Here is a 20,170-nt window from a genome sequence, read left to right on the forward strand (position 1 = left end):
ACCTGGCCTCAAACACTTGACACTAGCTGTGTGACTCTGGGTAAGTCACTTAACCCTCATTGCCCCCCCCCAAAAAAAAAAGAGAGAGAGGGGCAAAAGAAGGGAGGGCAGACTGGGGGAGGGGACAGACAGAAGCAAATCCCTTTTGAAGAGGGATACGGTGAAAGAAGATAGATAATAGAGTAAATATCATGGGGAAGAGAATAGGATGGAGGGAAACAGTTAACAATAGTAATCATGAAAAAGAGAAAAGGGGGAAAAATTGTACAAAAAATATTTATAGCAACTCTTTGTGGTGGCTAAGAACCGGGAATCAAGGGAATGTCCATCAATTGAGGAACAACTGAGGAAGCTGTGGTATGATTGTGGTGGAATGGTGTTGTGCTATAGGAAATGACAAACAGGATGACACCAGAAAAACCTGGAAAGACTCATATGAACTGATATATAATGAAGTGAGCAGAACTGGGAGGACACTGTGCAATAGTGACAGCAGTATTGTGAGATGAGCAATTGTGAATGACTTAACTACTCTCAGCAATACAATGATCCAAGACAATCCCAAGGGACTAATGACGAAGCTTAATATGCACCCCCATAGAAAGAACTCATAGGGGCAGCTAGGTGGCGCAGTGGATAGAGCACCAACCCTGGAGTCAGGAGGACCTCAGTTCAAATCCGAGCTCAGACACTTAACACTTACTAGCTGTGTGACCCTGGGCAAGTCACTTAACCCCAATTGCCTCACTAAAAAAAAAAAAGGACTGATAAAAAGAGCACTTGTGGATTGTACATATATAACCTGGTTGCGTCTTGTGGAGGGGGAAGGAAAAGAAAGAAGGGAGAAAAATTTGGAACTCTAAATCTTATGAAAATGAATGTTAAAAACTACCCTTACATGTAACTAGAAAAAATAAAATAAATGTTGCAAAAAAACCAACAACAACTAACTAAACAAATAAATATATGAGGGGGTAGCTACGTGGCACAGTGGATTCAGGCACTGGTCCTGGATTCAGGAGGACCTGAGTTCAAATCCAGCCTCAGACACTTGACACATACTAGCTGTGTGACCCTGGGCAAGTCACTTAACCCCCATTGCCCTGCAAAAATAAATGAATGAATGAATAAACAAGTAAATAAATGGATGATTGAATGAATGAATGAACAAATGAATGAATGAATACATGAGAAAAGAGGGTGAGTCAGTGGAAATAGGACCAGATGATGAGAACAGAGGTCAGAACAGCCAAAGAGAAAAAGGACTGGACCTTACCAGGGAGCCAAAAGCACTCGTGGGCAATTTTACTCACTGTGGGCAGAAGCACTAAGACCTAAGGAATGCCAGGCCTAATAAGCCTCCCAGAAACCAACAAATAGGGGACAGGGAGCCAGGCAGATGAGGCATATGAAGGAGAAGACTGGCAGCACAGAGTGATTCAGCAAAGATGGAGAGAGGTAGGAGCTCTTTCTAATATACATAGGGCACAAAAAAGAAAAAAGAAAAATCAATGAAGACTTTGACCCGTGGGTGGGGGAAGAAAGACCTCCCCACACAACAAAGATGACAGAACCCTTCATACCACTGCTTGCTGTGGAGCTCTGAAGGCCTGAGTGGGCACTTTCAATATCGATGGCTATAGATACTAACCTTGCTCAGGCCACAAGTGTGTACTCCCTACCATGAACCTTTGTTCAGCACAAGGCCATACTCAAAGAAGAGAGAGAATAAAATGCCATCCAGGGTCAGAGCAAGCAAAGGGAGCAGGGGGATGGCCTGGCCCCAAAATCAGCCAGGAACGTCCTAGACCATGAAGCCTGCTTCCATTCACATGGGGAAAACCAATTTTATGGAGTGCGTTTCCTAGAAGCTCCAGTTCTTTGAAATGAAAACAGCCTAGTAAAGAATTCAATGATGTTTTGGAGTCGTTATATATGCCTTGATTGCAATTTAATGTATTCTAATGAACTGATAATCAATCTTTTAAACATTTATCAAGTGCCTACCATGTGCCAAGGGCTGTGCTAAGTGCTGGGGATACAAAGAAAGGGAAAAACAGTTCCTGCCCTCAAGGAGCTCACAATCCAACAGGGAGAGACAAGATGCAAACAACTATGTACTAGCAGACTATATACAGGATAAACTGGAAATAATCCATAGAAGGGAGATTCCAGAATTAAGGAGGCTTGGGAAAGGCTTCTGGTAGAAGGTGGGGTTTTAGCCGGTACTTGAAGGAAAGCAGGGAAGCCAAGAGGTGAAGATGAAGAGGGAGAGCACTCAGGGCATGGGGAGAGACAGAGAGAATGTCCACAGTCAGGAGATGGAGGAAGAGTAAGGGGGCCAGGGTCATTGTAGTGCAGAGTACAGGGGGGAAAGGCAGGTTATGAAGGGTTTTTAAATAGAACTCTTAAGTTCAATTGCTAATTTTCCCCCATCCCACCTCCTTTTTTCTGCCATTTCTTCACAGAATGTGTTTCACTGAGTATATGACAGGGAGGAGGCCAAACCCAAGAAACTAGGCTCAGAACATCCTTCCATGAAAGTGGAATAAAACTGACTCAGTTCTCTCAAGGGAGGCCCATGCACCTCAGTTCAACCTGAGAGGAGTTCTTTGAAGTTGGTGGCTCTAAGGAATGCAATGCTTCAGGAGCCAGGGGTGCTCATGCATTTTTTATAGATGGGAAAAATCATCTGATGTCAATGCCCTTCCTTCTAAACAAGATAAGGGTTAGGGGAAATGCTGAGAGTTCTCATTTTGGCATTGGAAAAGAGAGAGGAGAAGGGTGAAGAAATGGGACACAGTGTCCAAAAAGCCTCACCTACCCAAGAGACCAAGATCCAAAAGTAGTGTTGTCAGCTAACTCTCAACCAGCATTTGTTAGATGCTTCCAAAGTGCCAGGAACTATGCTAAACACTGGAGAACACTAAAGTCAGAGATAGAGGATGTAGGTTTGAATCTTGGTTCAGTTTAAATAGCCTTGGTCAAGTCCATGAACTCCATGCCTCAGTTTCCTCATCAGTCATGTGATGAGAAAAATAAACCTTTTTTTTTTAAATCATTGGGAGAAAGTGACACATGTTTATGAGCTCATAATCCTTCCTCTAGTGACATTCCCTTCCATCCCTAAATTTTATGACTAGTCTCTATTTTCCATGCCAGGACAAGAAGGAAGGCAATAAACAGGCAAGAGATGGAGTAGGAGGTGTTCCCTCTGCCTAGTGCCCTCCCCACTTTCAATACTTGCTTGCCCGAGGCAGGCTTGCCATTCTAAGCCAATGGCCCAGCTGGTGCCTAGCTTCATGTCAGCCCTATCTTCTACAGGGCCATACCCCTCAGTGAAAACTGAAGGGGAACACTCTGGAGCATACGTCTCAGGGGAGCAGTAGTGAAGGTGGGAGAAAACATAGGTGGCCACCTCAGCCCTCCAGCAAAAAAGACCTGTTTTCTCTGACGTCAAAAAATCTGTTCTCTTTGCAGCGATGCCAGGGGAGAAGCTGGAATGAGTCACTGGAAGCAGATTCTTTTTAGATATAAATGAGATCCTGGGGAAACAACAACTTCAGGGGTCTCAAAGCTACCACTCTGGAAAGTCTGTACTCTGGCTGTGAGGGTTGGTGCTTTCTGGCCAGGGATGGAGAGGTGAAAGGCAGGCTTCTTGTAACCCACACTCAGACCCTTCTCAAAGGACAGCTCAGCATATGAGCCTGCACATGGCTTGTGTGTGCACATTTCCTCCATCACCAATAAGCCAGATCAAGTAAAAATAACAAGCTGAGAAGAGAAGCAGGCAAGCTTGAACGCCAAGCAGGCTTCCTGAGCTGGCATATCAATGAATTGGGTTAATCAGGGAGAAGTGAAGAGACACACAAACTGCATTAGGGAAATTCCCAGGAGGAAACTGGAGATTTGTAAGATGAAAAGAAGAGAGTGTGATATTCACTTCTCCCCCGCTCCAATCTTTTTTATCATTGGGAGAAAGTGATACATATTTATGAGCTCATAATCCTTCCTAATCATCCCTACATCACACACAAGGCACATAAATTCACACAGCTCATACTTATAAATAATTATAAGTTATTTTTTCTGTCACTAACTTACTTCACCAAAAATATTGCTTATGACATTACAACTCAGTGTGCATGAGGGGGGGTTTTGGTGTGGCAAGTGAACTAGGTGTGGGATGTCACATCAATCATTTCCCCTAAAGGCCAGTGTTGATGAAAAGCAGCCTTGTCACTGGTAGGCCACCCATGGCTTGCCTTCTGTGGCTGAAGGCCTTTGTCACTAGCAAGACGCACTGGTAAACCAATGTGAAGGGCCCAACCTGACTCCAAAGCTAAAGCCAAAATTATCCATGATCTTGTACCCTCCCTCTCCTCCACTCCACTCTGATACTGACCTCCTAGGCTTCCTTTAAATCCCAACTAAAATCCTTCCTTCTTTCCCAACCCCTCTTAATTCCAGTGCTTTTCCTCTTTTAATTAGTTCCTGTTTATCCTGTATATAGCTTGCTTTGTATATATTGTTTACATGTTGTCTCCTCCTTTAGACTGTAAGCTCCTTGGGGGCAGGGACTGTCTTTTGCCTCTTTTTGTATCCCTAGCATTTAGCATGATATCAGGCACTTAGTAGGTGCTTAATGAATGTCTCCTGATTGATTGCACCCAGCTTGATCAGAGGTCAGGGAGCAGACAGGAAAGAAGCAGTTCCAGAGGAGCAAACATCTGCAGGCAACAATACTGGTCTAGTAACCTGCCCTTGGTCACCAGGTAAATGACATTCTGGTGGAAGCCATGGAGCTCTGTTCCAAGAGGATGACTGCCACCTGTGGCTGGTTCCCCATCTAGAAAAGGTGGGAAGGTAAAACTTCTGACTCATCACAAGTGAAACATATACTCTAAGCCCACGGAGCCTGCAGAAGCTATGCACGGAGGTGGCCTTGACAGAAGAAAAAGCTGTGGAGGGCCCAATTTCAGATAGGATCCATTCCACATAGTATAAGACTGTACTCATTCATTAAGTGTAGTACCTTAACTGAACTCCTAACAGGGTTGTTCACTGGGAGGCATCCCCAAGTACATATACACACACAGGTCAGTACCTACACATACACGAACACATAAGTGCACGCATAGACTCATTTCAGGTGCTCAGAAACCACTGGTAGCCTACCTCAGGACTGAGATTGTTGTCATCCAACAACATATTTTAATATTTTGTTTCCCCAGAATAAGAGATCTAAACAGGCCATGCAAAGTGAATGAATGCTTCCCTTCCTGGGGTCACACGTAAAGAGGGTCCTGGAAAAGACAGGAGGAAAGCCAGAGGGCTACTGTGTGGCTGAAGCTACAGCCTGTTGTGGAAGGAAGGCAAAAGTACTTTCTAAAATCCCCTCCTGCTTTGAGAACAGCAAACAGGAGGTTAAGTCTAATGCACAAGTCAAGATACTGAGCCACAAGTGTAGAACATCAGGTCAAACTGAGCCAATCCATCAGGTGGTAGAGAGGAAGGAAAGCTTCTTCCCTCAAGGTCTTAGAATCAAGCTAGCTCCCTGGCCACCAACCATCACTACCCCACCACCTACATGCAACGAGGAGGGGGAGTCTTAGTTATATAAGACCAGTGATTTGTACACTTCCCCCCACTGTTTCCCAACATACATCTAAAAGACCAGTAAGTGAAAGAGGGTGAATCATTAACTGTTGTATGAGTATAGCCCGATCTATACTGCAAGCTTTCTCTCTGTCCTGTAAACTCCTCCTCCCCAATGGTACACAACAAATTGCCCTACGCTGTACAGATATTCAATAAATATTGAACTATGGAAAACACTTATTCGCATAGCTCTGACCCTCAAATCCTATAATGGAAACTTGGTTTCAAGTTCTATCAGCTAGCCAATAACTATTTCTTGAGATCATTCTTTCTTCAAAAGACTGGGAATTGGTCAACATGGTGGAGGGAAAGAATAGGGGTGGAGAATAATAAAAGACATCATTCCTTGACTTCCAGGAGTTTCCAAGCTAGTTAAGAACAAGATTTGTGGATACATTTAAAAAATTAAAGAATAAATGCTACGTGGAAAAAACTTAGGAAAGTTGTTCAAAAACAGCAGTCTAGGCTGGTTGCCTTGATTCCCTTTATACCCATCTACTCCTCAACTCTTTCAGTCTGACTTCCAGTCCTACCTGGGACTAGAAACGACTCTCAGTCAACTGAATTTCTGCTTTCAAGGTGATCGGTGACCTCTTAATTGCTGCACTGAATGGCCCTTTCTTGGTCCTGCCTCATCTTGGCCTTATTCAGGTTTTGAAGCTTTTGACTCTTCCTTAATTCTTTCTAGTGGATGACTCTAAAACACTGCACTCTGCTGGTTCTCCTATCAGCTTTGTGACCATTCCCCGATGCCATTCCTTAGCTGTCTTCTCTATCTCTTTTCACCTTTTAAAGTTGGCAACAACCAGGGAGCCATGCTTAACTCTCTGCAATTCTCTCTATAAGCTCTCTTCCTCAGTGAGATCATGCACTCCCCAGACTTTGACCCTTACCCCTAAACAAATGACTCTGAAACCTAGATCTCCTACACCAATTTAGCTCCAACCAACCTTTCCAGATCTGTCACTCACTACTTCCATTCCTATATTCTCTCTAAGGATTCTAAATATGCCTCAGCTTTCCTGCCTCTATGTCCCTATTCATTCTGTTTCCTTTGTCTGAAATATGTAACCAGAGCAGCTCCCCAAGTGCTCAATGATATTTGTTAAATGAAATATAAAGGAGAGATCAAGGAGGGTTGAAGGTGAGACTTGAGGCTGGACTTAATGGAGAAGTAGATTTGTATTTGAGAAACAGCATGAGCAGAGACATGGTGAGGAGAATGTATACAGAGGAAGAGAAAATGCCTAAAGAGGAGTAATAGGAAATTCGGTTGGATAAGTAAGGTGAAGCTATTGTATGGGCCTTGAATATCAGACTGAAGAGTTTAGACTTTATCTAGTAAGCAGCAGGGAGTCTCCTAATGGTTGTGAGCAGAGAAACAATATGAACAAAGTTATGCAGAGAAAAGATACTGGCAGAGTACACAGGCTCTCAGACAGAGACTGAAGGCAAGGAACCAATTAGGTGGTTCTTTCAAGAGTACAGGGGTGGGCAGCTAGGTGGCGCAGTGGATAGAGCACCGGCCCTGGAGTCAGGAATACCTGAGTTCAAATCCGGCCTCAGACACTTAACACTTACTAGCTGTGTGACCCTGGGCAAGTCACTTAACCCCAATTGCCTCACTAAAAAAAAAAAACAAAAACAAGAGTACAGGGGTGTGTGTGGGTGTGTGTGACAGAGACACAGAGACAGAGACAGAGAGAAATGAGAGGAAGGGAGATAAACGGAAAATATAGATTATGTAAAAACAAAGAATATCAATAAAAATTTACTTTTTAAAAACATAGGCTAGGAAAGAGGTGAAGGTGGCCTAGACTTTGAATTGTGGCAGAGGGATGAAAATGGGGCTCAAAAAACATATAACTTTCAACTACCAAAAGTAAGGAATCAAGTGTTTCCAGGAAAATGAATCTTCTCTGCCAGTGTTCATTAAGTACTGAGTGTCACGTACTTGCTTAGGTTAGAACAAAGCAGAAGCACAGTGTTTTTTCTTTAAACTAAAACTTGAAAGGCTTTCTGGCAGCCAATTTTTCTGAACATTTTCTAAACATACTAAAGCAAGCTTGTTCTAAAAAAAATCTTTGTGGTTTTAACAACGAATTTGTAGTTAAGGAAACACTTATAAGAAAACTTAATTGGACAGAGCCTAACAATTCATTAAGATGTGCGCATGACCCCTCACCATCCTGTACTCCCTCCCCCCCCCCCCCAACCCTAGCCCAGGTATTAACTTACTGGCTGATGCCTTCAAAGGAAGCCTCCCGGCAGACACTGCCACTGTCCGTATTAACACCACGCTGAGAGGGAGGAGAAGACAAAGAGAACCATCTTTGTCAGTACAAGCCCAACACCATCTTAACATCTGGATTTCCAAAAAGGTGATTGATCGGACAGCCCACACAAGCACCACACAAAGAGTGAGCAGGGTGACACATTAACAAAGGCCTCAAAAGCCAATTCCCACCCTTGCCATTCCCCAAAAGGTAAAAACTGTTCAACTTGATAACTTTAAATTCTGCTTTTCTGTTTCCTTTCTCCTCATCCCTCACATGAGTGGGTCAACAATGCAAAACTACAAGCCGCCTACAGCACTTTGGGGTAGGTGAAGGTAAGACAACACAGCGATGTCCCAGGAGCCATCATAAAAGCCTCCCCCGAGTCGATAAGGGCAATTGTCAGCTGATGGCCAGGCAGCTCACAGACTAAAGGAGGGAGGGAAAAACGGCCTGAGGATGCTGAATCTCCAGCCACGGATGACAAATCTGGTTTCCCCTTTATTCAGCACACACAAATCCCATTAACATTAATAGATCCCACAGAGTATTGTCAAAGGTAGCCCATCTATAAGATGTGGGTAGAAATCTTATACAGGACAAGCATTTATTACTGTAAATCTATCAAGATGTACTATGTTCTTTTCCCTCCCCAGTGGTAGAGAAACTCTGGAAGGAACAACAGAAGAAAACAAGAGAAAAAATAAGTAATGATTCAGAGGTAAAAATGAGTCATCGTTAGATTAGCAAGAGATTTTAAAATAACGAATATTCTCCAAGAACCTGTCTAATTTTACTCCACAAATAGAACACATTAAAACAATTCTTTGCCCCATAATCATCCAATATAACTTCTCTGCTGAGCAGTCAAAACAACAGTTCAACAGAGACACCTTGCTAGAAGTGTTAAAAAAAATAATGAAGAGAAAATGTTTCTGTAAAGATCAACTAATGAAGGAGGGGAAAAATCTGCATTTCTGTTACCTTCTAGGCAAATGGCAGTTCCAGATGTTAAAGGAAGAAGCTGAGGCCACTGACCTTCAGAGTCTTACTCTGCTGAAATGCTCAGAGATAATTCAAAGATGGACAAAATGTAAAGGATTTATATTGGTGTTTCCTTTAAATTCCACTAAGAATTGAATGGGAGAAGCAGAGTAAAAAGTGACTGAAACTTTATGTTAACACATTCTAGAATAGGAAATATTAGGGCTAGAAGGGATCCAGCCCATCATTTTATAAATGGGGAATTTAGACAGGAAATGACTTGTCCATGGTCATACCATGGGTTAGCATCAGAGCAAGACTAATCTCACACCTCCTGACCCTCCATCCTATCACGCTCTTGCCATGAAATGCAGCCCAGTGCGTCTTTGCTGTATTTGTCAGTATGCTCTCATTGCTATAGCTTTAGTCCTTTAAAAAGGAGGCATCTCTTTGTTCTGCTAGTCAATCACACTTGGAAACTGGCATATGGCATATTGAAGAGGTAGCCAACAGGGTGTCCTCACCAGAAGATTACCAGACAGCTACACTGGAATGTGATTTCCACAAGTTATTGATGAGATTTAATCAAATGGTGAAGAAACTCATTAAATATTCATTCTCTTGTTATTTTATTGTTCTTTACTACTACGTGAGAGGTTTTCAGTTCACTAACCTCCACAGCAGACTAACACCAGCCACCAAAAAGTCTCTGAAAAAAACATCACTTACCAGGGTGAGAAGAACCGATGGAGCCAATGAAGCCAAGACCTTGGCTATCTAAAATTTAGAATGAAAAATTGCATTTGGTTATTAGAATCCATTAAAAAGACATGATGCAAGCACTCTAAAAGCAAACAGTTACCAAGGCCAACCACAGAAATCACAGGTTCCCTGCTAGACAATTAAAAGCAAATTGGTCTGAAAGAGATTCTCTTCTGTCTCACCATCCCCTTCTCTACTAGAGACTGGGAATGAGGATCATTTTGAAGGGGAAAACAAAGAAGCAGAAACACCCCAGGGACATGTGTTAACAGCAGTGTGTCTTGTAGACTTGTCACGATCTGTCTCCATTTACTATCACGTAATGATTTCTAACAATTACAGTAGTTGAAACAAAGGGAGGTAATAGCATTTGGGGATTACATCTGCTATTGTCCTTGGGAAAGAGAGTGGGGACAGGAGATAACAAATGTGTAGGCTAATAGTTTTTTTCCTCCAAGATGACTATCAGGACATAAGAGTCAAGAATAATGGAAGAGAAATGTGACCATTACCGTGCTGCCCAATAAAGCCGGCGCAGGCCAATGCTCTTCTCTGACACAGTTGTAAGCTGTATGTTTGTTGTTCAGTGCAGTGGATCATCTTTTATTGATTACAACTGCTTGAGTGGACCCCAGTTACCTCTGGGGGCGATGAAGCATTTCCAAGCCTATGCTGACTCCAGTCCTCTGTCATTTCCATTGAGACCCATTAGCAGCTCACAGTCATCAGCATATTCTGTTCTCATGCCACAAAAAAATTAAAGGAACACACAATGCTGTGTTGCGTCCACTAAATACTGAGGCCCATCACTGAACAGCCCAGCAATGTCAACTTGGGCCCCTCATTTCCATAGGTGAGTGGTCTCTTGGGACCTCTTAGTTTTTATAAAACATTCTCCACTAAATGCCCTTGCTTTCCTTCAAATGGTAGCCAGGGTTTTCAGGCAGACTAGCTTCTGTGACAATTTAAGGGGAAAGGAGACAATCACAGCATATGCAAGATGCCTCATGGGTTTGCTTCTCCATTCTGAGAATGTACAACCACTTCCCAGTAGCACCAGACCAAATTTCTGCACTATTTGCTACTCCCAAGGTACTTGGTCTGTGGAAATGAATGGTGATTTAAATGGCCATTGTTGCATTAATAATAGACTTTGAATTGATCAGACACACCTGGAGGACAAGATCTCTGAATGAGGGATCTTTTTTTTTCCAGAGAACTAAATTTTAAGTATTCTCTTTAAAGAGCCAAAAGTTTTTTGAAAAATAATGACCATTTTAAGGTAAATGTTTCTTTCTATAATCTCCTCCTTGCTTTGTTGAACGGTGTGCGTTAACTGAACATAATTTAACCTTTTCTTGATGACTCAGAGTCATTATTATGAACATAAATTATTGTCCCGAGCTGTGACACAGCAAGATCCTTAGTGCCTACGGAGGAGGCTAAGGCAGTCTGTGTACCCCGCCCCCGCCAGTCAAATGATAGCCATGTCTGGTTCTTTTGGTCCACTAGACTTTTCTGTCTCCTCCCTTGATGTCAGATGTGACTCACGGCTTATGCTCTGCATCCCTTATAACTAGAGAACAATTAAAGGGCACCAGAAGAAAGCAGGTAGCTGTAGAACAACTGCAAGAACTCTGGGTTTGGAGTCGGAAGACTTGGACTCTAATACAGGCTCATGGCCCCCTAGACAAGTCACTTCCCCTCTTAGGGCTTCGGTTTCCTTATCTGTAAAGTGAAGGAGCTGGATTAGATGGGCTCAAAGCTCCCTTCCAGCTTTAAAGTGTATGATCTTAAAATTATTAAGATAATGACTTAAATTTCATATATAACGCTAAGCATTCTAACAATCAAAAGGCATTGCTTAAAGACCTACACTGTGCTATATGGTGGAAATACAAATACAGAAGGGAGGCAGTTCCTGCCCTCAAGAAACTTAAATTCTACAAGGAGAGAGGAAAGATTTGAGGGGAGGAAGGAGGCATAGATACAACATGTTTACAGATAGCTTTAAAATATATACAAAGCAACTGAGAGGAAGGCGGAGTACTAACATTCTTCTACAACTTAAAAAGCAGGAGCTTTGAAATAGCTATTTTTCTCACCTTTCGGGGGCCCTTTTCACTTTGGTCCACATTTGTGGCTATCTTACAATTTACTGAGGATGCTCAGAATGTGACCACTGGATGCAATTTTACTAGAAGGTTCTTCCTTACATATACACAAGAGGAAATTCATAGAGCTTCCTGTCGTTCTGGGATATCCCAGCAATGGGGGTTGGGGGGGCATACGAAATCCAGCTGGACCAATTGAAGGGTAAGATTCCTGCCACTCTCCACCATCCCGTTCTCCTTTTGTCATCATGACCACAAATAACTCTTCATTCTAGGGGAGAATTAAGGTATTTGCTCCCAATCCCCACTGGTTAGGAATCTGCTTTCCTGCCCTGTCTCTCAAGAGTTAAAAGGGCTAAAGGGTAAGAGATTCTAGAGATGCCATCTCATTTCATGTAGAATTGGCTCTTTTTGGCCACTATACACCCTCAGGAGAGAGGTGGGTAGGTGGACTAGACAGGTTAAGGTGGGGCTCCTTTCTACTGACTTTAGCCTACTCAATAAACCCTTCTTGGGAGCTAAGACACAAAGGATGCTTGTTAAAAATAAAAACTGGCCCCTAGCATTAAGTCTCTAAGTTCACTGTTCAGGAGCCCTCCATTCTGATAGCAAAGAATGCCTCTATTTTTACTGAAAAGCACTGGAATTGGAAACTAATTTATGTTGGAACCTTGTACCCTTCCTCCCCCCACCCCCAACAAAACCACCGTACCTTTTTAATGGAATTTTTTTCATCTTGAAATAAAAATACCAGTCAGTGGCTGGGTAGGCTCTTGCACAGAGATGAACTCAACAGAGATCACAGAAATGAATCACTGGCAGCATCAGGTATAAACTCCAGGATTCCAGTTCCTAAGGCACCTAGTATTAGCCAACAGACCACGTATCCTTCAAGGTTTAAGAGAGAGGAGGTACTAATATCTGGGGCTTCAAAGGACATTGACGTTAAGATGTATCTTATCAGAGCAGAAACAAAATTCGAAAAGAATCCCCATGTGGCAAGGGGTGGAGCAGCAACAAGTCAGAATTCAAACTCAGCAGGTTCCTCACTGCCTCTGATGCTTAAACAGACTGTAGATAACTGACAAGGCACCTTGTTTCATGCATGCAAATAATTTTTGGAACTATTTTAGATGTTCCAATCAAGGATATTAAAATAACAGGTCACATCCCTATTAATACATCCCCTAGTCATTATTAGATGCCACAAACAGCATGGCGCCGAGGATACAGGAAAATCAGGATTTATCCAGGGCTGGGCACTGTAGGAGACCCGGGAGAGAAGACACAATCTTTGGGGAGAATAAATGGATAAAAATAGCTAGAGAATACCACTGGGCAAAACACATCATGTGCTAAACTAAATGAGACTGTATTCCAAAATGATGGATACTGTAATGATAATAATCCTAATAGCTAACATATAGCACTTTAAAGTCTGCAAAGCACTTTAAAGATATTATCTCATCTGATCTTCACAGTGACTCTATAAGATAGTTGTTGTTATTGTTTTCATTTTGCCCATAAGGAAACTGAATCGGAGAGCGGTTAAGTGACTTGTCCAGGATCATACAGCTAGTAATTATCTGAGACTAGATTAAAACCTTGATTCCTAAAGAGTATTTTGGGCTGTGTTAGTAAGATATGGCTTCAGGGAAGAGAGATTCAAACTGGGTCTTCTAGGATTTAGAGAGACAGGTCCTTCAGTGCAAGGGGAATAGTGTAAACAAAGGTGCACATGCAGTAAGGAACATGAGATATTGGGAAGGGGGGCGCACAGCAGTCAGTCCGTGAACCTGGGGAGAATGGAAGAAGTCTCCATAACATTGACTTAGAACGGTAGTGAAGCTAGTCTCACCCTGTTTGCTTTTCCAGAGCCAGCCAGAGACATACCCTAAACACCAGACCCAAATGAGAGCTTCCTTCCCCCAACTGAATCCTATCCAAGAAGCACAGAAAACCTATCCCAGCACAGTTTCCTCACCCCTGCACCACAGAACCTTCAAAATTCTGACTTGGAAAGAAAATGTTCCCCAGGCCATGCAAAGGGAGACTTGAACTCTGGCAAAGGTGGATTTGTTCTACAGCACAGACTGGACCTGGAGACAATCTGACTCTGGCTGCCCAAGCAGTTCCACATAGAAGTCACCCCCAGATTTTGGCAGAGATGCCATTGAGCTCCCTACTTTTCTAAAGATGGCCAGGTGCACAAGCCCACGGAGAACATCTGCTCAGAGGAGAGCTTGGAAGGGAAAATGTGGCTGTGCAATTGCAGTTGTTCGCCCATTTCTGTGAGTGCTTTTATTTGGGCGGAGTTAGGAGGATGGATGACTCTGGAGCTTTATTTGGGAGGAATCAGCCAACTTGTATAAAAGAGGACAGTGACAACTGTGACTGTCTAGGGGAAGGTACGGTGAACTCATGAGGTCCTTGGGGGCCTAAGTAAGTTTCTCCACTGATCAACAACGTTGAAAGCCAATATGGTCCGAGTGTATGAGTGCCCTGAACACAAGCTCCTTTTGACTCCAGGTCTAGGAGGGATCAGATCTACTCAGGACTGCAGACATACAATTCTAATGGACCACATTCGGCTAGCTGAATCAGCGGTGGTCTGCATGTGAAGTATTCTGGGAAGTGTATTAACTCTAAATTACTTCCTACTGTTCACTAAATGGTGCCCTTAGGGCCTGAAAGACTTGGACACATTTAAAGCTTCATTTACCTACATCTAAGGCTATACCTGATGGAATCGGGTCTACAAGGCAAAAACCTAGTCTGTACCTTTTATCTGTGTCACTTCCTAATGACTGCAATACAGAAGAACAATTAGCATATTCATTAATTAGGGTCTTATTTACAGCCTTGGGTAGAATTTTTCTTTCCATCCTTCCCTTTCTTTCTTTCTTTCTTTCTTCCTTCCTTCCTTTCTCTCTTGACTCTGTCTCTCTGTCTCTGTCTCTCTCAAGAATTGACCTCCTTTTTTCACCCAGGCTGGAAATGCAAATCTACTCATGAGCTAGATGCCACTACTGACCAGCTTAAGGGCTTTGACCTTTCCAATTTGGACTAGTTGCCTCTCCTTAGGCAACCTGAGTGAAGTGAGCAGAACCAGAACACTGTACACAGTAACAGCAACACTGTGTGATGATCAAATGTGATAGACTTAACTCTTCTCAGCAATACAATGATCCAAGACAATTCCAAAGGACTCATGATGGAAAATGTTCTCCGCATCCAAAAAAAAAAGCAAACAAAAACCTATGGATTCTGAATGCAAAGTGAACCATACTGTCTCTACTTTTGTTTTTTTTTCTTTTTTGAGGTTTTTCCCTTTTGTTCTGATTCTTCTTTCACAACATGACTAATGCAGAAATATGTTTAATGTGATTGTACATATATAACCTATATCAGATTACTTTCTGTCTTGGGGAGGGGGGAGGGAAGGAAGGGAGGAAAAAAAATCTGGAACCAAAAAATCTTATGAAAACACATGTTGAAAACTATCTTTACATGTAACTGGAAAATAGTAAAATACTTTTATGATTGAGGGCAGCTAGGTGGCGCAGTGGATAGAGCGCCAGCCCTGGATTCAGGAGTACCTGAGTTCAAATCCAACCTCAGACACTTAACACTTACTAGCTGTGTGACCCTGGGCAAGTCACTTAACCCCAATTGCCTCACTAAAAAAAAAAAAATACTTTTATGATTAAAAAAATGATAATGCACTTGAAATTCTACCCCCTTCCATATCATGAGCAGAGATCCTGACTCAGTAGACACTAAACTTCAGTGTATGACGAAGGTTAGGGAGGAAAAGGGAATGAAGAAGGGTTCTCTTAACCAAAAAAGATCTTTCCAAAAGGGCTCTGATTCAAAAATTTCTAACTGCAATTCCCTACAGTAGAAACCAACTGTTGTCTGAGCTAAGCTGTGAAATACCGCCACCACCACAACTCATAAGGAATTCCAGGGAGAACTGGAAGGATAGGGTAGTGAGGAGGCATACAGAAGATAAAGAGACAAATAAAGGGAAATATTATTAGTGTAGAACATGGTTCAGAAATTTACACCGAGAGAAAGTATTAAAAGCTGAGAATTGAGTTTGTGTTTTATCCTAGAGGCAATAATAGGGAGCCACTAAAACTTCCTGGGCAGGTGATATGACAGGGTCAGACCTGGGTTTCAGGAATATCAACCTGGCAGCTATGTGGAGGAGACAGATCGAAAACAGAGATGCCAATTAAGAGGCTAACGTACTAGTCCAGGACAGTAGTGATGAAAGCCTAAACGAGGGTTATAATTGTGCGAGCAGAGAGAAAGAGGCACATGCAAGATACAATTACAATTAATAAGACTCAGCAACAGGCAGGACACAGCGACTGAGGGGATAAGGAAGAGCAGAGAGCAGAGGGTGACTCTGTGGCAAACACAGGTGACTGCAAGAACGGTGGTTCCATAGACAGAAATAAGGAAATTAAGGAAATATGGATGGGAAGAAAAATAAGTCCCAATTTTGGACATGTTGAGTTGAAGATGCCTGATCAAGGCAGAGTTAACCAGCAGGGAGTTAGAAATGGAGAGAGTGGAAGGCTAGATAGGTCTGCGGAGATAGGACAACTGAACCCGTGGAAGCTGATGAGATCACCTAGAGAGAAAAGAAGAGTAACCCGAAACGAAAGCCCAGTTCCTGTTGTACAGGAGAGTGTGATGAATTAGGAAATTAGAGCAAATTATGTAAAATTACTGTTTAGATGAATTACAGTCAACGACTATTAGTTAAAACAACAAAGAGACACTCACGTCATCTGAATACTGCACATCATCCACAGCGTACTTCTCCTTGAAGTGCTCACGGGAGTGAATCCTTTAAAAAGAAACAACAGAAGTGACTGGTTAGTGTCACAGCACAGGCCATAGCTAATTAATGCCAAGGAAAAAAACAAACAGTACTCAGGGAAGCACGCAGGCTCAGAATACTAATGAATCCATCAAAAAGCATTTATTAAATGCCATCTATGTGCCAGACACTCTAGTGGATGCTGAGAATACAAAGAAAAAAGGGAAGAAATGCCTCCCTCCACAGAGTCTACATTCTATCTGTGGAGACAACATGTACACGGACAGGATCATGGATCAAGAGCCTAAGGATACATGAGTACAATTTTGGGGAGGGGCTGCTAGCAGTTGGGGGGGGGGTAGGAAAAGCTACATGGAGAAGGCATCACAAGCTGAACACCAAAGGAAACTAAAGATTCTAAAGCTAGAGGTAAAGACAGAATACATATCAGGAGCTAAGAAAGCCAATCTGTACCAGGACATGAAAGGAAGACATGGAATACTCTATGGGAAGAACAACAGTTTGGCTGAAATGTAGAGTATAAAAAGGAGAGCTGTGTATATTAAGTCTAGAAAAGTAGGTTGGAACCAGACTATAAAGGGATTTAAATGCCAAGGGAAGTTTGGATTTGTTCCTAGGGGTAGTAGGGAGCCATGGGGATTTCCTGCTGAGGGGAGTGACATGGACCTAAGGACCTGTGTCTTAGGTATATCGACTTCAGAAACTACAAGGGGGGCAGCTAGGTGGCACAGTGGATAGAGAACCGGCCGTGGAATCAGGAGTACCTGAGTTCAAATCTGGCCTCAGACACTTAATACTTACTAGCTGTGTGACCTTGGGCAAGTCACTTAACCCCAATTGCCTCACTTAAAAAAAAAACTACATGGAATATTGCTATGAGAAGGGAGAAACTTGAGGCAAGGAGGTCAATTAGGAGACTACTACTATAGTTTAGGCAGGAGGTAAGAAAGGTCTGGGTTAGGGTCCTAGTTTTATGAGTTAAAAATTAAAATAATCATAATAGCTAATACTTATACAGCACTTACAATGTGCTAGGCACTGAGCTTAACACTTGACAGATATCTCATTTGATCCTCACCTTGGGAGGTGGGTGCTATTATTACCCCCCATTTTACAGATAAGGAAAGTGAGGCACAGAGAAGTTAAGTGACTTGCCCAGGGTCACACAGCTGGTAAGTGCCTAAAGTCAGATCTGAATTCAGGTCTTCCTGACTCCAGACTCAGCATGCTATCTACTGTCCATGGAGAAAAGGAGATAGATATAAGAGATGTGGATGTAAAAATCTATACTACATGGCAACTGAACAGAAAATGGGGAAGGAGAGGTTGAGGTAGAGTGAAGAGTTGAGTATGATACTGAAGTTGTGTATCTTGAAGACTGGAAGGATGGTGTCCTTAACAAAAAATGAAGTATAGATAAGGGAAGAAGTCATGAGCTCTGTATTGGACATGTGGAATATAAAATGCCTAAGGAACAACCCAGTCATAGGCAGCTGGTGATACTAGAAAGGATAAAAGAGACAGATCAGGATTCGACTGTCATTTTCACAGAGATGATATCTAAATCCACAGATAGTATGTAAACCAAGAGGGAACCCATCAAGGAAAGAGTATCTAGAAGAAGTGGAAAGTCAACAGTATCAGACAAGCACAGATAGGTGGCACAGTGTTAAGAATGTGGATTCTGTCTCAGACACTTATTAGCTGTGTGAGTTTGAGAAAGTCACTTAACATTTCTGTGCCTCAGTCTTCACATCTGTAAAGTAGGAATAATAACAGCACCCAGCTCCCAACATTGTTGTGAGGATCAAATGAGTTAAACATATGTAGAGTGCTGTGGGCAGTTAGATGGTGAAGTGGATAGAGTGCCGGGCTGAAGTCAGGAAGACAACTTCTTGAGTTCAAATCTGGCTTCAAAACACTTACTAACTGACCCTGAACAAGTCACTTGATCCTCTTTGCCTCAGTTTCTCGTGTGTAAAATGAGTTGGAGAAGGACATGGCAAATGACTCCAGAATCTTTGCCAAGAAAACCCCAACTGGGGTCACAAAGAGACGGACACTATATAAATGCTATCAGCATCATCATCATTAAATGTTGAATGAAGAGAGATCAAGAAGGAAAAGCACTTCTAAAAGACACTTGGCTTTAGTAATTAAGCAATAACTTGAAACATGAGAGAGGAGTTTCAACTGAGGGATAAAACCGGACTGCAAAGTGTTGAGAAATAAAAGGGGAGAAAAGAGAGTGGTCCTAGTGAAAGGCCTATGTTTTCTCAGTAAAGGATGACAGAAGTTCCTCAGCTGTGAGGGTGGGAGGAGGAGGAGTATAAATGGGAAGAGAAAACAAAACATTTGGAGCAACCCTTCTAGGGAGTTCAATAAAGAATATTTTTGGAAGGAGTAAAAGGATTGTCTTGCTGCAATGAAGACCTAGTTGAAATCAAATAACAGATTTGTAGTGGGCTAGTCAGCAGGATCGTGTGACTTCCTACCATCACTGTCCAGAGTAGGAACAAAGGAAGCAGATAGAAGAAGTAATCCAGAGCTGAGGGTTATCAAGCTATAACTGACAACAGGACAGAGTGCAAGCGATTTGACAGCTCAGCATTCGAATGATTAACATGTACCCAGACTCACACAGCTAATAATTGTCTGAGGCCACATTTGAACTCGGGTTTCTTTTACTTCAGGCCCAGAGCTCTATCCACTGCACCACCTAGGATGATTCTGGAGATCATGAAACCATGTGACTGGAGTTATGGTGATATCCTGGACAGAAATAGGGAAGTTCAGAAGAGGGTAGGGGCATAGGTTTAGGGGAAAAGATAACTTCAGTTTTAGGTAAGTTGAGTTTGAGATGCCTGTGGGATATACTCAATGTGAAATATTCAGTAGGCAACAAGAGGTGCATGAGTGGAGCATAGCTGCGAAAAGGAGGCAAAGTATAAGCCAAAAGTTTGAAGAGACAATATGGTGCTTGTTGTTTCTCCAATCAGGTAATCCATATCCTGACTGTAGGTATTTTAATTGGCTGCTCTCCCTCCTCATTTCCATCGCTTGACTTTTCTGGCTTCCTTCCGCTCCCAGCTAAAATACCACCCTGTACAAAGTCTTTCCCAATCCCCCTTAATAATGCTGTGTGACCTTGGGCAAGTCACTTAACCCTCATTGCCCCACAAAAATTTAAAAAAAAAAAAAGATTAAGCTCTTTGAGAAAAGGGACAGTCTGGGGCAGCTAGGTGCCTCAGTAGATAAAGCACTGGCCCTGGATTCAGGAGGACCTGAGTTCAAATCTGGCCTCAAAAACTTGACACTTACTAGCTGTGCGACCCTGGGCAAGTCACTTAAACCCTCATTGCTCCACAAAAGAGAGAGAGAGAGAGAGAGAGAGAGAGAGAGAGAAGGGACAGTCTTTTGTCTTCCTTTGCATTCCCAGCACTTAGTATAGTGCCTGGCACCAAAATGCTTATAGACAGAGGAGAAAACTGAGGCTGAGTGTTCCTGGATTCCAA

The 20,170-nt window shown here is 42.6% G+C and overlaps 1 protein-coding gene across 1 annotated transcript in view; it reads right to left on the bottom strand.

Moving 5' to 3' along the window:
* Window positions 1-20,170, bottom strand: part of PEPD (peptidase D) — a 262,894-nt gene that overhangs the window by 191,965 nt on the left and 50,759 nt on the right. The window contains exons 4-6 of the mRNA XM_043988571.1: window positions 16,598-16,661; window positions 9,651-9,698; window positions 7,900-7,961 (exon numbers count right to left, since the gene is read on the bottom strand). Of these exons, the coding sequence (XP_043844506.1) occupies window positions 7,900-7,961; window positions 9,651-9,698; window positions 16,598-16,661 (174 nt within the window). The remainder of the gene's footprint in view (window positions 1-7,899; window positions 7,962-9,650; window positions 9,699-16,597; window positions 16,662-20,170) is intronic.

The sequence above is a fragment of the Dromiciops gliroides genome, chromosome 2, assembly GCF_019393635.1.
Source record: "Dromiciops gliroides isolate mDroGli1 chromosome 2, mDroGli1.pri, whole genome shotgun sequence".
Taxonomy (NCBI): domain Eukaryota; kingdom Metazoa; phylum Chordata; class Mammalia; order Microbiotheria; family Microbiotheriidae; genus Dromiciops; species Dromiciops gliroides.